Source organism: Schizophyllum commune (genome assembly GCF_000143185.2).
Source record: "Schizophyllum commune H4-8 unplaced genomic scaffold SCHCOscaffold_12, whole genome shotgun sequence".
Taxonomy (NCBI): Eukaryota; Fungi; Basidiomycota; class Agaricomycetes; order Agaricales; family Schizophyllaceae; genus Schizophyllum; species Schizophyllum commune.
Window position 1 is genome coordinate 802,991 of NW_026089549.1, and position 17,540 is coordinate 820,530.

At 57.3% G+C, this 17,540-nt stretch overlaps 9 protein-coding genes across 9 annotated transcripts; 5 read left to right on the plus strand and 4 right to left on the minus strand.

Moving 5' to 3' along the window:
• Window positions 1-356: 356 nt before the first annotated feature.
• SCHCODRAFT_02088871 (uncharacterized protein) lies at window positions 357-2,738 on the plus strand. The gene is made up of 4 exons (XM_050341749.1): window positions 357-579; window positions 630-939; window positions 987-1,316; window positions 1,420-2,738. The coding sequence occupies exons 2-4, from the start codon at window positions 634-636 to the stop codon at window positions 2,572-2,574; spliced, it is 1,791 nt and encodes a 596-aa protein (XP_050197944.1). The 5' UTR covers window positions 357-579; window positions 630-633; the 3' UTR covers window positions 2,575-2,738.
• A 24-nt stretch (window positions 2,739-2,762) lies between these two features.
• Window positions 2,763-5,097, minus strand: SCHCODRAFT_02590762 (uncharacterized protein). The gene is made up of 4 exons (XM_050343984.1): window positions 4,910-5,097; window positions 3,527-4,861; window positions 3,310-3,466; window positions 2,763-3,258 (listed from the first exon to the last, which is right to left on the minus strand). The coding sequence occupies exons 1-4, from the start codon at window positions 4,919-4,921 to the stop codon at window positions 2,903-2,905; spliced, it is 1,860 nt and encodes a 619-aa protein (XP_050197945.1). The 5' UTR covers window positions 4,922-5,097; the 3' UTR covers window positions 2,763-2,902.
• A 199-nt stretch (window positions 5,098-5,296) lies between these two features.
• SCHCODRAFT_02554504 (uncharacterized protein) lies at window positions 5,297-5,630 on the plus strand (the record flags this gene model as incomplete). Its single annotated transcript, XM_050343701.1, has 1 exon — window positions 5,297-5,630. A coding segment is annotated over exon 1 (258 nt), but the record flags the coding sequence as incomplete, so codon positions are not given.
• A 755-nt stretch (window positions 5,631-6,385) lies between these two features.
• Window positions 6,386-6,987, minus strand: SCHCODRAFT_02088889 (uncharacterized protein; the record flags this gene model as incomplete). The annotated part of the gene is made up of 1 exon (XM_050341750.1): window positions 6,386-6,987. A coding segment is annotated over one exon (475 nt), but the record flags the coding sequence as incomplete, so codon positions are not given.
• Window positions 6,988-8,900: 1,913 nt separating this feature from the next.
• SCHCODRAFT_02088901 (uncharacterized protein) lies at window positions 8,901-9,828 on the minus strand (the record flags this gene model as incomplete). The annotated part of the gene is made up of 2 exons (XM_050341751.1): window positions 9,165-9,828; window positions 8,901-9,112 (listed from the first exon to the last, which is right to left on the minus strand). Coding segments are annotated over exons 1-2 (622 nt in total), but the record flags the coding sequence as incomplete, so codon positions are not given.
• A 46-nt stretch (window positions 9,829-9,874) lies between these two features.
• SCHCODRAFT_02640767 (uncharacterized protein) lies at window positions 9,875-11,674 on the minus strand. The gene is made up of 5 exons (XM_003027770.2): window positions 11,485-11,674; window positions 11,277-11,435; window positions 11,091-11,228; window positions 11,014-11,038; window positions 9,875-10,961 (listed from the first exon to the last, which is right to left on the minus strand). Exons 1-5 carry the CDS (start codon window positions 11,658-11,660, stop codon window positions 10,011-10,013), a joined length of 1,449 nt encoding a protein of 482 aa, XP_003027816.1. The 5' UTR covers window positions 11,661-11,674; the 3' UTR covers window positions 9,875-10,010.
• A 686-nt stretch (window positions 11,675-12,360) lies between these two features.
• Window positions 12,361-14,909, plus strand: SCHCODRAFT_02640771 (uncharacterized protein). The gene is made up of 3 exons (XM_050346169.1): window positions 12,361-12,426; window positions 12,481-12,826; window positions 12,877-14,909. The coding sequence occupies exons 2-3, from the start codon at window positions 12,701-12,703 to the stop codon at window positions 14,815-14,817; spliced, it is 2,067 nt and encodes a 688-aa protein (XP_050197949.1). The 5' UTR covers window positions 12,361-12,426; window positions 12,481-12,700; the 3' UTR covers window positions 14,818-14,909.
• Window positions 14,910-15,025: 116 nt separating this feature from the next.
• SCHCODRAFT_02590774 (uncharacterized protein) lies at window positions 15,026-16,484 on the plus strand (the record flags this gene model as incomplete). The annotated part of the gene is made up of 2 exons (XM_050343985.1): window positions 15,026-15,099; window positions 15,147-16,484. The coding sequence occupies exons 1-2, from the start codon at window positions 15,097-15,099 to the stop codon at window positions 16,482-16,484; spliced, it is 1,341 nt and encodes a 446-aa protein (XP_050197950.1). The 5' UTR covers window positions 15,026-15,096.
• Window positions 16,485-16,578: 94 nt separating this feature from the next.
• On the plus strand, window positions 16,579-17,080 carry SCHCODRAFT_0252504 (uncharacterized protein; the record flags this gene model as incomplete). The annotated part of the gene is made up of 2 exons (XM_003027502.1): window positions 16,579-16,686; window positions 16,736-17,080. The coding sequence occupies 2 exons, from the start codon at window positions 16,579-16,581 to the stop codon at window positions 17,078-17,080; spliced, it is 453 nt and encodes a 150-aa protein (XP_003027548.1).
• Window positions 17,081-17,540: the final 460 nt, after the last annotated feature.

The following is a 17,540-nucleotide window of genomic DNA, read 5'->3' on the forward strand; positions in this document are numbered from 1 at the left end:
CCATCACGCTTGGCAGGCAGCAGTGTGCCCTTCTCGTTCTATATTCCCAGATACAGAATGAGTATATCGTGCTAGTCGGCAGTCAGAGGCGCGCGACTTCTGGCTTTGAATGTACCATATAGCAGACTGCACCGGCGTTGCGGACGAGAACGTCGGCCCCAGGGCTCAGTGCTAATTTCGGATGTGACGATACGCGATTTTCCCTGTGCCTGCTCAGCTTTGACCATTCTAATTGCATCTACTTTGGCATGAAGACCCTTCACTCGCGTCGGCGGCTCATTGAACGATGGTGCCATCAGGTCGACGTGACCAACGCGTCCTGTCACATCGTGTTACGTACGATGAGGCGGCGACATCGCCCAGCGCACCGGTCATTCCCTCGACGTTACCGCTGCGGACATTATCCTCGGCTCTCCAATGACCAGCTCATATTACCCAGCTTGCAGACCAACAACGCCAGCGGCGACGTCGGCGGAGAGATGATCAGCTTCCGCCGTCTAGGAGGGTGGGGCGCACCTGCATGAGCTAGTCCGCCCAGCACTTCCGTCCCTCTACCATTCTATTTTTTTGAGCGACAAGGTCTGTCCTCGCGCGACTTGGAGGGGCGCGCTGAACTGATGGTACAACAGCGCCATGCCAGCCACCCGCGATATCTCCCGACCCATCATCGACACGGCCAGGGTCACAGCCATGCTCTTTGACGCCCTTTCGACTTACTATGCCAACCTCGGTGCGCCGCACAAGCGCCGGACGCCGCTCGCCCTTGCACCCCGCGACAGACGCGCCGGGATCGCGAAGAAGACGACGCTTCTCTTAGCTCAGGAGTGCATGACATTGACGCCGGTCCGCGAGCGCGGCCGCCAGGAGCTTGAGACGGCGCTGAAGAGGGCGGCGTTCACCATGCCTTACCTCAGAGCTTCCCCGCCCGCCGTTCTTCAGGTGCGTGCGCCGACACATCCCCAGGTTCTTCACTGATGCCCTACTAGGCAGTCGTCGACAGCCTGTCATCGCCGAATGCCGTCACACTGGAAGCGAGGAGTTACAGGCGCGACGCCCTCGGCCAAGGTGGAGAAGACCCCACGACCGCGCTTTACGCCCTCATCACGGCCATCACCTCTGAGTATCGTGGGCAAGTGATTCTCGACGCCTGGGTCGCAAGGAACCTGGTTCCCGTCATGAAAGCCATCATGCATATTCCCGCCACTCTTGCCGTGACACCGCCCACCCCCGCCCAGGCTCAAGAGCCCATGATTCCCTTGCCTACTCGCAAGCGTAAAGCTGCGCTCATGGGGTCACCGCGAGACGTGTCGCAAAGGGTACGTCTTTCACTTTCTGTCCTTGCTCTTTTTTCTTGCTAGTCTTTCCATCGACCCTCACCCCAGTCCCTCGAGTATCGGTCGCACTCACTTGCTATCCCAGGCGAATGCTCCCGACTTCGATCGCCCGAGCGACATGGTCGCGGGCTCGAGTCACGCCGAGGCAACCATGGCACCCGCACCCGCCTGGACGGTTTCGCCTCGGAGCCCCTCGACCACGTCTTGGGGGACTCCGTTCTCGGCGCGCAACTCGACAACGTGGGGCGCCTCTCCGAGCACTTTGGACATGGGTTCTCCTCCATGGGTGCCCATTCTAGCTTCACCGGACCACGCCTCAGGTGCACATGACATCGATCCGGCCTTGCAGCATGCCGCGACAGCCTTTCAGGGCGACACACCATCCGTTCAGGACGCCGATTCCTTCTTGCGTGAGGCCCTCTCAGCATTCCACGACGTCGGCCTCATCTTTCGGGGCGACACTTCGAACCCGCAGGACAGCACTCCAAACCTGCAGGAAGCCGATCCGCCCTTGGGGGACATCAGTTCGGAGGCGTTGAACAGCCATTGGGCCTTCTGGGACGGCGATGTGACCGAAGACGACGTCATGACCAACTTGACCGTCTGGGATGCCCATACAAATTCGGAGGACGCCCTGACGCTTCTCGAGGACGCAGCCTCGGCTTTCGGGGGCCTCGCTGCGGTATCGACCCCGACCTACAACTTTGGCAAGGTCAAATCGATCTTTGAGACAAGCAGCTCACACTTCGAGGTCGCCGACACAGCCTCCGCGAGCGTGACTTCGACTCCGTGTGGCGACGGGTCGATTGGCCTGTCGGCGACGGATCACCTCGACTGGGACGCCGCTGGGAACGCCGATTCTAGCTCAACGTGGGACACTTCTATCTCAGCTGCCTGGGACGCCTTGCATGCGGGAGGCTATGCGGACAATTGTGATCCATCCACGAAGACCTTCGGCTCTAGCTCAGCCGCTGATTTGAGCACGTCGTCTTTCGCCGAATTCAGCTCGTCGCACTTCGCCGTCACTTCTAGCTCCTTGTCCTCCATCAGTTCGAGCGCATCTTCCTACGCCACCTCCAGCTCATCGTCGTCTGTCGACTGCAACTCGTCGTCCTTCGGCAGCTCGAACTCGTCGCTTGATGACTCTTCCTTGTCACCTCCCGCCCTTGCTGCTCATATGACCTGCATCGGCGGCGCGCCTCTCCATATGCTATCGGCCCTCACAGAAAGTCAACTCTAGGTGCCGACCCTTCTGCCTTCGCTGCCGTCTCGGCTACCGCGTATGCCTTGTTCACTGCCCACCTATGCCATATGTACACCTTCATCGTGGCGTGCTTCGTTGTTCGCACCTGTTGCCTTGTCTTTCATGGTCCCCTGTGCGTTCCTCTTCTTATCCCTCTTGCTCCCGTGTACCTCGCCCTGTCTGGTCTCCCGGTGTATCATACCTTGTAGTCGTGTATACTATCCGCGTCACTATACTTCTATCCTTTACACAGATCTCTACAACCGCGGTGAGGGCACGCGACCACAGAACCGTCTAACGGTTATGACGAACAGCGAAGTTCAAATTACATTCCTAGCACAGTCTTGCGTAGCCGTATCAAGTCCTCTAGTTCCGAGAAGGTGACAGGGTCTGGAATATCAATGCACATTTCCAAACCTGCGCCCCAGTGCGCTTTCAGCTCCACGAGGATCGTATGTGGCTCGAGGGTAAAGGGTAATTCAGTGCTGAATGACTTGATGATATCGGAATGCTGGAATTCTACCGTATACTTCACTCCGTCCGTCATCTTCCCCGCCTCGTAAAGCAATGCAATTTCTGTCAAAGCGCAGAATCGAAGGAAGTGATACTCAAGGTATCTTAGATGCGGCCGGATGGAAGTGATGATAGGATCGCCACCTGGATCTTTGAGCGGTTGGGTGGCTATGAATCGACAATCAGAAGGCGAGTTCCCGACCGCACATATTTACTCACTGAGCCTGAGCCTGCTGGCCTCGTTCGAACAAGCTCCTCGGTGTTGTCCCGAGCGCCAATGTACTTTCTGGCACTCAGCAGAACAATACATCGCTGTCGCGCAGCTGCATATCTTCAGGTGAGTCTTCTGCGTTATGCCAGCCTGAGCATGTTGACACTGCGAATGGATAAACTGCTTAGTGATCATGCCTTGCCCCCCGAGCATGATATCGCTCACTTCGGCGTTCGAACAGCCTCGGCTCCGCAACGCCTTCAAGCGAGCCTTGAACATCAACATCCGCGGGAAGAGGCTGGCGTAGCGCTCCGCGGCGTCTCTGAGGGCGGGCCAGGTCGCCTCCGCCTCCTTGCGCATCTCGCTAAGGAAAATGCCATAGTTCCTTCTCGTGAGTGCGCGCAGGACATCGAGCCTGACCATCGTCGGGGTGAGCACGTCATCGAGCCAGTGTTCCACGCTACTGCGTGCGCCCTTCTGCTCCTCCTCGTCGAGGACCTCAGCACTCAGAAGGCGGCGCAATCTGTCAATGACAATAATCAAGCCTGCGTCGACGGCGTCCGCCACCGCGTCGTCGGCCTCGCGAAACGCGAAGATTTCATCCAGGACCCTCATGGTGAGGTGGATGATGAGGCGCGTGATGGACGCCTGAGCCTTTTCCACCAATACCTCCCGCGTCGGGGCGTAAGGGATAGCTCGCAGAAGCGCCTTGACGAGAGTTTTCGCCCCGCCGTTATCCCGGAAGCCGTTGAGGATAGGGTCATGAAGCGAGGCAAGGAGCTGAACGATCACAATGCCATAGTGCTCCGCGTACAGGTTCCTATCATCGTCGCTGAGCTCGTCATTTCCAGGGTCGAGCAGCCACGGAAAGCGCTCGAACACGACACGGAGGAGAACGCCGGGGTGCTTTTCCACGTTTGCGCGCAGATCGTGCATGAACTGCTTGCTAAAGTCACCCTTGCGCGTCGTGCCGGCTCTGAGCGTCCGCATCAGGTCGTGGATGAGCGCCGCGAGATCGTCGTTCCTTGGGCGCGGCCACTCGTACGTCGCCAACGCCAGGAAGACCTCTCCGAAGCGCGGCAGCCTCTGGCACGCCGGGAGCCTCGCCGGATCGTCCAGCAGAGCCACCAGTGCGAGGAGCAGCATCCTATAGCGCATGTACACCGTCGCCGCGACCGTACCATCGGGACGCAGAGGAAAGCTCGGCGTCTGAAAGTCCAGGCCGCGCAGGTCCTTCACGTTTCCCTCTCCCGGAAGGAGGAAGAGTGCCCACTGCCATGCGTGAGGGAGATGGGCGAGGTACTCGGTGCGGAACTCCTTGTCGCTGTTGAACAGGCAAGCGGAGAGGAGGCTGTATATTCTCCAAGCCTGCAGGGCCTCGGAGATAGCCTGTGCGCCCTGCTCGTTGAGGGGGTATGAGGGTATCCTGGAGGGATGGAGTCGTGCGATGACCTCCTTCACGCATCGGTGTTGGAAAAGCTTGGCGCGGTACGGTGATTTCCGGGTGCTGATGAAGGAGTCGAACTCCTGCTCGAGGGGACATATCTCAGACGCTGGGTTCTACTTTTGTGTGAGCTGTGCCCTTTGAGGATTACTGATGTTGCTTACTACCGCGCTCATTGCGGAAGAGTTCCAGCCCAACGTCTCGATGGAGTTCTCCACGGATGAAGTGCAGATGCGAGCCTACAACCTCGTAAGCGCCCAGTCATTCAACTGCATCGTATACGCAGATCTAAGAGGAGATTTGGCAATTGGAAGCGCTCGTGAACGACAGAGTTGAAGAATCAACGACCACCGCGCCGGCCGGCAGGTCTCTTCATCAGCGCTCGACTTCCGTGTTGCTTACCCCGACTGTTAGATGACACCAGACAGGCTCCTGAGACGCTCTAGTATGCAAGATTATTGTTGTGAAAATGTATGTCGCGCCGTGATGGCAATGCTCACAGTGCAGGTTCGAGAATCGAGATGAAGTCAGGGATCGGTGCACTCACGTGCCGCCTTATCTCAAGGCGACGTAGTCCACTCCGCGCGCATTCCCCTTGGCCGCCGCGCAGGCATCTATGATGCCGAGATGTGGGCGCTCGCAGCAGGCGCTGCTCGCACGCGCGACCTCCCCAGCCAACACTCTCACCTCAGAACAATTATCTTCTTTACTGACAACCAGTCCGCCGTACGTACCATTACCGACACTTCTGCTCATCCCGCACAGGCTGCATCCATTATCTTCCGAAAACACATAGACTACATCCTCGGCAGCCTACCTGACGCACGGGTCGAGATTGTCTGGGTACCCGGGCATCAGGGCATCGCGGGCAATGAACGGGCCGACCAACTAGCGAACGAGGCGGCCACCATCGAACACCACCACATCCAACGGAGCACCATATCGTGGGCCCGCGAGCAGCACAAAGCTCGTGCCCTCCGCGCATGGCGTCGCGAATGGGCCTCCCTACCACACACCAACCTTGCTGGCGTCGCGCTACGCGACCACCCACCATCATCGCGACTCGCGCCATTCCACCGCGACTTCTTCGGAGATCGCAGCATCCATACACGAATCATCCAAACTATCCTAGGCCACGGCTTCCGCGGCGACTACTACGCACGCTTTGTACCATCCGAATCTCCTGCGTGCCCGTGCGGAGAGGCCCCCATCCAAACCCGCGACCACATTAGGGTCGTTCAAACCTAGCGGAATTTCGCGAAAAGGAAAAATTTGGCTCTTTCGAACAGAACTTTTGGCGCGGGATTCGGCCTTTTCGAGTGATTTTTCGCGAGAAAAGGAAGAATTCGATTATTCTGAACAGAGGTTTGAACACAGAGGAAGGACATGTGGCTGTGTCGAACAGGATTCTCGCCCGTTTCCCCCGCCAAACGGTACCTTTTTCAGATTTTTCCCTTTGCGCACAGGAAAAATACGAAGACACGAAACGAGCTTTGAGGGACCCTATTCTTGTCCGGAATCGTATTTGGCCCAAAAAAAAACTCAAAAAATCGCCAAAATTTTCCGGGGCGCCTCTGGCGCCGTAATTTTGTATATAACGCCTGTTTGGGCCTTCGTGGCCCTCGCAGATGCCGCTCAGACGCACTCAAACAGGTTTGCTCAGCGAGAATGCGGTCAAAGACCATTTCCCCACGCAAAAGTCCAAAACGCGACGCGCTCGCCGCGTTCGAACTCGTACACATATTCACTTCGTGCCGCGCGATTCCATTAGACCACCGCGGCATAATGAGGCTGGCGCGTCAACATGTGTGGTGTCACCCGCCGCCCAACAATTCTGTCTGGACCAGAATCTGCCTGTGGACCCCTCTGAGCGGTTTCCGTCCGGACTTGTATCTGGGCGAGCGCCCGATTTTGAGCCGTTCTTGTCCGGATTTGTATCTGGAATATAACCGTATTGTCAGGGGTCCTGCAGCAATGGGCACGACTATGGGGGCTGTTTGTTGGGCTCCGGGGCGGACTTGGCGAGTGCGTTCGAGGTGCCGATGAATTTCGCGAGGGCCTGGAGGCCAGATTTCGTGCCGAGGATGACGGGCGTGGATATGGAAGGTGATATACGGCGCGAAGGTGGTGCCGACCGCGCTCCAAGAGCGGGCAATCGGCGAGAATAGGGTCCCTCAAAGCTCGTTTCGTGTCTTCGTATTTTTCCTGTGCGCAAAGGGAAAAATCTGAAAAAGGTACCGTTTGGCGGGGGAAACGGGCGAGAATCCTGTTCGACACAGCCACATGTCCTTCCTCTGTGTTCAAACCTCTGTTCAGAATAATCGAATTCTTCCTTTTCTCGCGAAAAATCACTCGAAAAGGCCGAATCCCGCGCCAAAAGTTCTGTTCGAAAGAGCCAAATTTTTCCTTTTCGCGAAATTCCGCTAGGTTTGAACGACCCTAATGGCGAGGGCCCCCCGTCGAGGGTCCGGACAGGAACGCCCAAAAGGCCGATTTTCAGTATCCGGCTCCTGTGTGTATTGTCAGGGGTCCTATTGCTGCCCGCGGGACCCACTAGTTTCGCACCCCCCATGGACCTACAAACATACATACCCTTCTCATAGGACCTCCCGTACACATTCCCCCTTGCATTCCGCACCTCCCAAAAAACCTCCGAACCCCTGTAAATTATAGCACTATCTTACTGTACTATAGTTTACACCGCAGTTTGTCGTAGGTACAAGACGCGGTATACAAATGTATTTCCCCCCCCCCGTTCACTCACGTGCATTCGGCACAAGCCGAATGTTCAACTGTGACTATGTCACGCGTGCAACCACACGCGGCACCCCGAAGGCATTGATGAGTGCTTTCGCTCCGAATGGCTCATATGACAATCATTGATGCGTTATAAAGGGTAGATAGATTCTCGAGTACGAAGTCTGAGATCAGAGCAGAGCAGGAAAAGCGGTACATTGCAGTTCGGAGCAAAAATGCGTGCAGGTCGTTACAGCAACAGTCTACAGAAACGTCGGCCAACAGATACAGTGCGCAGTCTGCATCACAGAAACTGGACCATCTGATCGACGCGTCAATGGGTTGGAGAGTATGTCCGAGGAGAAGGGTCTCACTGCAATGAGAACGAGCCGAGTGGCCAAGGAGAGAGATGTGAGGAGCGTCAAGTTTCGAGGCGGGCCCGAGCTGCGATAATGGTGAGCTCTATGAATTATTCTCCAAGATTCTCACCGGATTGAGGCGGGGCGCGCGAGTGACGCATCGTCGACGGTTGGCTGGGCCACAAACCGCCAGCGGCACGAAGCCGGTCCAAGACTAGGACGCCAGACAGCCAGAAGATGCGAGAAAGACGAAGGCGAGAGGAATAGGAGGGCGGAGGAGAGAGAAGAAGGGAATGAGGAGGGCGAGGGCGGTGGAGAGCATGCAAACAAAGGAGCAAAGGAGGGTAAAACGATGGCAACCGATCCCAGCAGCCGACATTGACTTCTGTCGAGTTCACTGGTGGGCATTCGGTGCAGCCCCATACTACTCTCGCCGGGCGATTTAAGCTTGCAATTACACTGGGCACTCGATTAGAGCACTGGGTGCCCGAAGACAGCCCGGCGTCGGCACAAGATCTCACCAGGCTTCGCCACATTGAGCCGGAACATCCCGAAGGGCCGTTGGCAGCGAGAGAGTGATTATGGAGCCAAGGAGCCCGAAGGCCGGCGCTGAGCACCAAGAAAGAGAAAGGGGGGAATGAGAGGAAGGTATGCGGGATACGGTGGACAAGACAGACGGCGCCGTATTTATGTAACGAGCGATGCATGTGAAACTTCAGTTAGCTATACAACTGCTGTTGCAGGGGACGGGCTCAGCAAGTCGGGTATGCATTCACAGGCGTGCGGGGCAAAAGCGATAAGCGCGAAGAAACGAGAGTTCTGTGCAGAGTACACAATGCGACCTCGTCACAGGGAAAAAGCCGGGCGGAAATGACGAGCTGACGACGCTTGCTCATGTCACCGATAGCGAGAAGAGCTGCCGCTCAGCTGCGTCGCCGACAAGCCCGACGCTAACCCCGCTTGGGAAGTTGCCTCGTGTTCGCACACGGCATTTACCGTAGACAGCCTCAGAGCGTGTCGAACGAAGTCGAGCGCGCACACTAGTTCAGCAAGTCCCATGATTCGGATGAACAATATTGTTCAATCAAGAAATGACCTTCTACATACGACACGACAAGCAGATGATGAACGGCTACAGGAACCCACAGACGCCCTCGATCCGGACTGTCCACTCGCACCAGAAACGTGCCGGCGATGCTGGGACGGCGAAGAGCGTAAAGAAGAAATTGTAGCTCGTGAGAACAAAGGATCACACAACATATCAAACCACTCCTGGAACGTGAAAGTCAGTAATGAGGGAAAGAAAGACGGGGATGCAACACACCGAAGAGATCCTCGCAGTATGCCAGCTATTGCAAGGAAGCAAACACAAGTCGTACACCGGACGCCATCGAAAGACGTCGCGATGAGACGAAGCAAGTCGTTAAGCCCATAGCACGGTGGCTGCGGCGGCGAGGGCCCATCATTGAGCGGCTTGCGACGCGAGAGCGAGGGCATGGGCGGGGAGTCAGTAATGAGCGAGCTCGCGGGAAGCATGCTACGCACCAAAGAAGAAGACCGCGCAGTCGCCCGGCGAAGATCTGCCAAGGCGAGTGCGCGCAGCGAGGAGGGAGGAGGAGGAATGGGGATACATGAGTAACTAAGTGCAGCCGGTCCCCACGACAGCCCGTTGAGCTGCGCGACGATACCAGGGTGCCCGCCCACCACGATCCTCGCCGTATCCCTGCGATGCATCTAAGCAATCACAAGTACCCAGTCGTACGCCGGTCGACATCGAAAGACGCCGCGACGAGACGATGGAAGGGATCCCTTGAGGCGGCATGTCATTAAGCCCATAGCACGGTGGCTGCGGCAGCGAGGACCTGATGTTGAGCGGTGTACATGAGGAGTAGAAGGCGGATCGGCGGGATCGTGGGCGATGATGAGAAGGAGCAAACGCGAATATGATGGTGAGAAGAAAGAAGAAGGTGAGAGTCGAACGGGCACGCCGACCTTTTATACCTTCCCGCCACTAGCTTCGGCAAGTGCCGAAGCTGTCTTGCAATCGCGAGGTTGAAATGTGACCTGTAGAACGAGACATTACGCGACTGAAGGCGCATCGAAGGCGAGCAGGGAGCTGTGTCATTCAGCACTCACTATTGTACATTCTTGCTCCATTGACCACGACGCACTAGTCCGCCCAGGCTAATCCCCACCCCACCGGCTCAAAGTCCCATCCCCGCTCCTTCTCTCCCTTACTGATCCACCCCAGCGCGTCAATCAACACCGTCGCCGCGCGCACAAACACCGTCCCATCCACGCCCGGCACGACCCCCAAATTCCCCTCCGTCTCATACATCTTCGACGCAAAGTACAGCGAGCGCACCGTCTTCGAGACGTGCGACTCCGAGTGGTGGCACGCGCTGTCGACGATGGGCGGCCAGGCGTTCACGGGGCGCGCGGGGCGGCCGCGGATCTCCTTCCCGTTGGCGTCGGGCGTGTCGATCACGTCGTGCGCCTCGTCGCCGAGGGCGACGGGGTGCTTGTAGAGCGCGTCCACGTCCGGGCGGGGGCGGCCGCGGGCGAGCGTGGTCATGATGGCGGTGCGTAGGTAGACCTGGAGCAGGCGCGCTTGATAGACGGGCTTGCGCGCGACTTCAAGAAGCGGCTTCATGAAGAGCGAGCTTGTGAGTAAGTGCATGAGGAAGAAGTCCTGGCGGGGCGGGAGGCGGCGGTCGTCGTTTCGGAGACCGGTGGCGCCCAGCAGGAGCGTCGCCTGGACGATGGCCTCCTTGAGCTTCTGCTGCAGCGCGACGTCGAAGGCGGCAGCATCGTCCGCAGGAGGGAACGTCCAGCGGCCGGATATATCGAGGACTTTGTGACGTGCTGCCGAATTAGAGAGGAACCGCTGTACACGGTCACCAAACATGGCATTCGCGTCGTAGGGTCCGGGATCGAGGGTGTCCGACTCGTAGATGTCTTGGAAGAGCTCGTGCAACGTCGACGATTTCTTGTCGGTATGCGTCACGCTTGGGTCGCCTGAGGGCGTATCGGCTAGGATATCGCCGTACGAAGGCTTTGTCATGGCTGTCAGAGACAGTCCCGTAGCGACAAGGAAGTCCTGCTTGAACTCCACACCGAACTAGACACGCAGAGTTAGACGTCACGAGCGCTGGATGGTTGAGGAAACTTACGCCTAACTGAATCCAAGGGTGAAGTCTGAAGAGTGGATTAGCACTATTGACGCTTTCCTGAGAATGGCTCTGCTTACACTCCGCTCGCTAATCGGGCTAGCATGATGCTGCCGTTCCCGTTTGCCTCGGGCGAGAATAAAAAGCGCTCGATTGTTGCTTGTGCACCATGCTCGGCGATATGGTCGCTAAAGAACCGAAGGTAGCCGAGGTACGCACTGAATATCCGGTCAGTGTGGACAGTACGGTACTGGACACGAACGCACATTTCCTTGCCTAGATGAGAGGTCCAGTTTTCTTCCGTAATTTCCGGAACCTTGTCCTCGCTCTTTCCCAAAGTGATAGGGCGCTGGTATGAGGCCTCCTCGTCGTAAATGGCCTGTATAAGGTGGGCTGAGCCACCCAGGTCGTAAACGGACAGAAGGCTGCAGGGTGCGCTGAGTTTCCGGCAGACAGGTGACGAAACGTACGTACTGGTGCGAAAGGTGGTTATGGAAGCTTTTGTTGTTGAAGAAGCAGTGATGGGTTTCGAAATCCTTCTGCAGTAACTGCTGAGTGAGCGTCGCTGCATGCGGCGTCGCACCCGGAAAGTTGATCAGGCCCTTGCGCAGAGGCGAGGTCGTGCGAGCTTGGATAGCAAGGGTCGACATCGTGCGAGTCAGGCGGTTCATTCTGGGTCGGCTGCTCGTCCTGGACGCTTATAAGGTGGGCGGGCGAATGAAGAGCGCACGATGACGTACCGAGGAATTCCGTGCTCGTGACCGGCTGGCCGGGTCTTCAGCGAGTCAACTGCCAGTGCTTATGCACTGGCACATACTAACTTAATAGGATGGGCTCGTGGCCGGTGTCAGCAACTGCGTGAAGAGAGAGTCAGCGGCGCGCGTGCTATGCGATCGTGACCTTCGCGAAGTTTGGACGCGAGCGACCATCGCGAGACTCAGGTCGCTGCTTGGGGGTTGACGATCGTACATGTGCCATTTCTCCTCATTGCTGTTTCTCATAGTTGGGAGCGAGGTGCCAGCTATATTCATCGTAGATCGTAGATAGGGAGCCTCGCAAGGGGGACTTCCGATCAAAAAAATTGTATGGAGCGGTGGAAGCGCGTTTGGGATAGGTAACACCTGCTTCTGTTGGGTTAGGACAAGTCATAGGACGATGTGGTAGGAGCACGTACCATCCACTGTCAGTACTTACACTCCTGAATCACCCAAAGAGACACCGTGAGCAAGCGGCAATAATCTCATCTTCGAAGTCGCCGCTACCCTTTTGTGGCGCAGGTCCCGGCGTCTGCCGCGGTGGCGTTGGCACGCGCAACTCAGGTTGACTTTTCCCACCAAGATGGCATCTAACCTCCGCAGTCCATTCATAGTTGAGCGCCCATGTATGCCACATCATGGACGAATGGATTGCCTATCTGTAAGCTATGTCCTAGTACACTGATATATATGGTCACCTCATCCTAGGCGCGAGGTGAACGCCTCCCTCTTCCCCTCACCTCTGCAACTACTTCCCACTCGAATATCCGACTTTCGACGCGCTATATATATAACGCCGCTCAAGACCAGCAAGCTTTCTGCTTTCTGGGTGCACTCGTACTCTGAACGACACTGACATGATAACCACGACCACTACGACCACCGTCGACGATGAGCAACCTCGAACTACCTACGAACAAGAACGATGTTCTCAGATGACACTCAAGGAACCTTCAACAACTCGTACGAACACTGATGAGCACTCTCACCTCGAGACAGCAGGAGAAACAGGCAGACACGCGGCGCCCTCCGCATCGCGCATGTCCACTGCCTCCGTGCCGGTGCGTCGTGCCTCCCATCATCAGCGCCATCGGTGCTAGCCGAAACACAGCACATCGCCCGCATCACGCTCTTGACCACCATGTTCTCGCTACTATGGGAACCCGTCCTCGCCCAGGCTCCAGTCAACGACGTCGTCTCCTGGCCCTCTGGCCTCCTCCTCCTCGCCAGTGCCCTCTATGCAGCGCTCGGAACGAACTGCGAGAATCTATGGAGCATCGACCCATCGATTGGGCCGTTTCTGTGGAAGGGGCTGCCCACGTTCTCCATTCCAGCCATGCGTCGCGTGAACTGGGTGTCGGCGGCGTGTCATTTCGTCCCCGGGATCCGAACGGCCATTGGTGTATCGAACTTCTGGATTAGGTCGGAGGAAGTCTCGGCAGCGACGCGCTCGGAGGCGCTGCGAAAGGCGGCGGCGGTGCTACATCCAGTCGTGGCAGCACCTCCGCAGATTGCCATCGACGAGTCACTGTGGGCGCTGACCTCCGCTGGACTTGTCGTCCCCGCATCCCTCGCGCCGATCTCCCCACCCATCAAAGCCGACCGCCAGAGCTTGCCGAGCGCGCGAGATTTTCTTCTCTTCGCCGCCACCGACTACCACGCGTTCCGAAGCTGGGAAGTGCGCGTCTTCCGAGGCGACAGGCTCATATTCTCGACAAAGGGTATGCCCCACAGCTCTGCGGTCGACGTTGACGACGAAGAGATGGCGCTCGGCGTCGTGGCCGCGCAGATGGTTCGTCGTCCGCTGGGGCAAAGCACCCTTCGCCAGCGCGCGAAGCACCTAACCGATGACGATGCCGGGCCCTATGAGCTCGACCTCAACCAGGTCAACACGGACGCGCCAATATGCGCCGTCGACTTCCACTCGTACGCGCCGCAGGAGGCGAAGGTCTCCGCGTCGCTCAACGAGCTGGCTGGCGCGTACCTCCGCGTCGTGCGGTACCTGAAACTGCAGGCCGAGTCCTCTGGCAACCTTCCAGGGCTCGACGGTCGCATCGCCGAGATCAGCGTCGGGCAGACAATGTGGCTCGCCATTCTCGGCGGCGCACTACTCGACTTCGGACGCCTCACCATCCAGAACCTGCCCGGGAGATGGGGGATGCAGGACATATCTGCCGACGAAGCCTACATCACGCGCGTTGAAGCTGTCCTGCAAGCGCTCGAGCCGTACACCAACACGCCCAGTTTCTTCGACCTCGTCTTCAGCGGTGGCACGAGCCGCCGATGGACGCACCCCTTCCTCATCGCCGGCATCTGCGGGCAGATGATCATCTGCTACTTCCTCGCCGTCGGCACCTCCGCGGGCGTCTGGACCAGCGTCGCGCTCGCGAACTCGCTCTACTCCGGCCGGCTGACGGACTGGCATAGCAGGTTCTACGGCAAGACATCGTCGACGTCCGAGCCCGGCATGAAGATGTACGTGCCCGGCTCCCCGACGAAGGATATTATGTGCATCGCGACGTTGGATCGGTCGACGCCCCGCATTGGTGGTCTCCGGCCAGGGATCCTGCTGAACTTCTGTGGGCTTGTCGCGGCAATATTCGGAGCGATCTTCCAGCAGCAGACCCGTGAGGCGCTCGACTTCGGTGCGCCGTCGCCTACAGCGCCGTGGGTCGTGTACACATCCATCGTCCTCGCCGTCGTCACGTCGCTCCTCATCCTTGTCAGCATTATCCTGCAGCACATCCACGAGGGCGAATGGCGCAAGGATAGTCAGCTACCAACTCGGTGGGCTGTCTATGCGACACTCTTTGGGTCGTTCTCTGCCGCGGGACTCGCCGCGTTCTTCGTGAGGTGTCGATGGGCGAGGCTATGGCCTGTACTGGATGTCATCACCTGGCTCACGGGTCTTCCGCTTGGTGTACTGGAGAATGGACATATGTTTGCTATCGACGACAACCTACTTCACTTGATTCTTCTGAACAGATGGATCATCGGTGCAGTCGCGAGTTCCGTGGGGAGTAGCGATGCTGATGGTGCGGGAGTTTGTTGATTATGTGTGTACCCGGGCTGCGAGATCTCCTGGCTTTGTGTTGTAGTATATATATGCGGATATCTAGGCAACATCCTGATTGCATCTCGCACGTACTGCAGATTCCGAGGCTACGTGTGGTAGCTCCATCGTCCTCAGAGCAAACACCGGAATATGCCGATGGCAACAATTAGCCATGTGGCCGATTGTCCCTTCCCTTGATCTTCACGTTGCGTCCCGCGTCGTCGTTGCTACCGGACAGTGCTTGTCTAATATCGAGCCAGGGGGGCTCCTCAGATCATGGTCTGTGCAAAATTCTGAGAAATCGGGCTCATATTGAATACACCTAGCCCTTCAGCCAGAACCTGCATGGTCGTCTAAGCAAATTCGAGCAAGACTTCCTCGTTTGGCTCGAGCACAAGTACGACACGCCGCCGCTTCCCGCCAGCATTTTCAAGCAAGAACGAGTGAAGGAAGTGTTTGCGCGTCTTGACCCGGCTCGCATTCCGGCGCACCCGCTGAATCAGCGCGGTGCCCAAGCTATCTCCGAGGCTCTACAGGCGTGGAGGCTATGCTGCCAACTCTGCATGGGCATGGTTCGCAGCGGGAGGGAGTGCCTTAACACGCTCGTCGCGCACCTGGTCGATGCCTGGCCGTGGGTGCTCTTTCTTCTACCAGGAGAAGGCCATATCCGGGACCTTCCAGGATCCGAGTTCGAAACGGCCGAGTTCCCCCTGCAGTCGGACGGCACGGTCGCTGTCACTGCGTACATGCGCTATAGGATCCTCCTGACGACGTACATCCTCTTCCTCGACAACCCTGCTTCCGCTCCAATCATCCTCTCTCTCCCACGCTTCAAGGAGGTGTTCATGTCGTTGCTGACATACGACTGGCCTCGCGCTGCGGCGGACTTTGTGAACGACTTTGTGCACGCTCTGATGAAGCTGCTCCACAGCAGCATCGTCGTCAGGCGGGGGGCTCGCGCGGGTATGCCCAACTCCACGGACATCCTTGAGCACGAGAGACGCCGGCCGTGTGCACTACTGCGCGCCGTCTTCCAGCGCTCGCTCTGGTTTCTCAAGACGGGAACGATGCCTGGCGAATACATTCGCAGCTACTCGGATCTGGTCATGCACCTATTCGAGGACCGCGAACTCGGGAAGAAGATGTTTGCCAGCTTCCGCCGCTCGTCTGGAATAACCGTACTCGTCGAGACCCTGCTTGCCTCTGTCCCCCAGATACGGACCGCCCGCGACGTCCAGAAACTCAAGGATAATGTTAACGCACGGATAGTCATTCGCTGTGCGATCAGCACTCTCGACTTCCTGCTCATGGACCGCGACTCTGACCGTCATCTCGCCGAAGCTTTGGAAGCCGGCCTGCTCGTCGTCGTGGATCGGCTGCAGACTATCGTCCCTGAAGGGTCATACGACGACTTGAACTGGCGTATGAGCGGAGATGGCTGGCTCAATATGCTGTTTCCTGCGATGATATGGCCCGACGTGTTGCGCGCCTGCGGCAGGCATCACGTGTTCGAACAAAGGCCGGTTGACGAGGCGTCGACAACGATGTGGCCTTCTTGGAAGGTAGTTGCCCGGCGATATGCCATACTCTACCCACGCTACAAGGTGTACAGAAAGGCGCTGCAACTGGCAGGACGCCAAGGCTGCTGTAATCTGGAGGTATAATTTATGCCAAACCTGGGTTCGAAGAGAAAGGGATCTAATGGATTTGCAGTGTCAAAGCGCCCTATCTCGGCCGGACACGAAAGTCAAGACCAAGATGTGTGGCTGTGCGACCGTGCACTACTGCTCGTCGGCATGTCAGAGGGCGGACTGGCTTGCGCGACATCGCTCGTCATGCACGAACGCAGCCAACCGCGCCAGGATGAGTAAGTCGTCCTATGTACCTATACACCTCTTTCTAACGCCTTGCAGAGTATAAGAAGCTTCGGGCCGATGAAATTGCTGACGAGTTCCCCCGACCGACGTACCTCGAGTTCCACTTCATCAAGTGCATCGCAGTCGATGAAGTAACGCGATTCCTTGAGACGGAGAACTCGGTGGATGGAGTCACATTCCTTGTCGAATTCGAGGAGCAGACCGATGGGCGTGTGCATATCTCCACTAACCCTGGGGTGAACCGCGCGAAGCCAGGCAAAACGCATCTATACGCACGGGTGAGCTGGGCTGGAAGCATGGGAGCTGATATCGAACTCGCTTCCTTCGACTCGATTGACAAACTGAAGGAGTCTGCCGGTTCGCGCGAGATAGATGGATCTTGAGGTACGTTTATCAAGTGTAGCAGCCAGCCTCTGCTCACGGACTTCTGCAGCGCTTGGCAAGAGTATTAATAAACTAGAGGCATAGATAAACGCCAGGTGGATAGAAATTCGGTCTGATGAACAGTTGATAACCACGTAGAGCCTTCCGAAGTCACAGCTAGTCTCGTAAATCATCCGACCTCCGATGCAGAACTTTCCAAAGCCTGCAAGAAGGTAGTGGCTCTTCCGAGTGCTTGTATGGTCGCCTTCAAAGGATCTTCTGTTTCCCCGTGTCTTGTTCTACAGTTTGCATCTCAACTTCGCGAGTGCAAGACGGCTTTCGGACGTACCGAAGCTAGCGTCGGGGAAGTATAAAAGGTCAGCGTGCCCGTTTCTTGATTTTTACCCCCCCTTTCTTCCTCAAATCATGTTCGCATCTATACCTCCCGCCGACCTACCTCTTACTCCTTTTGTACACCAC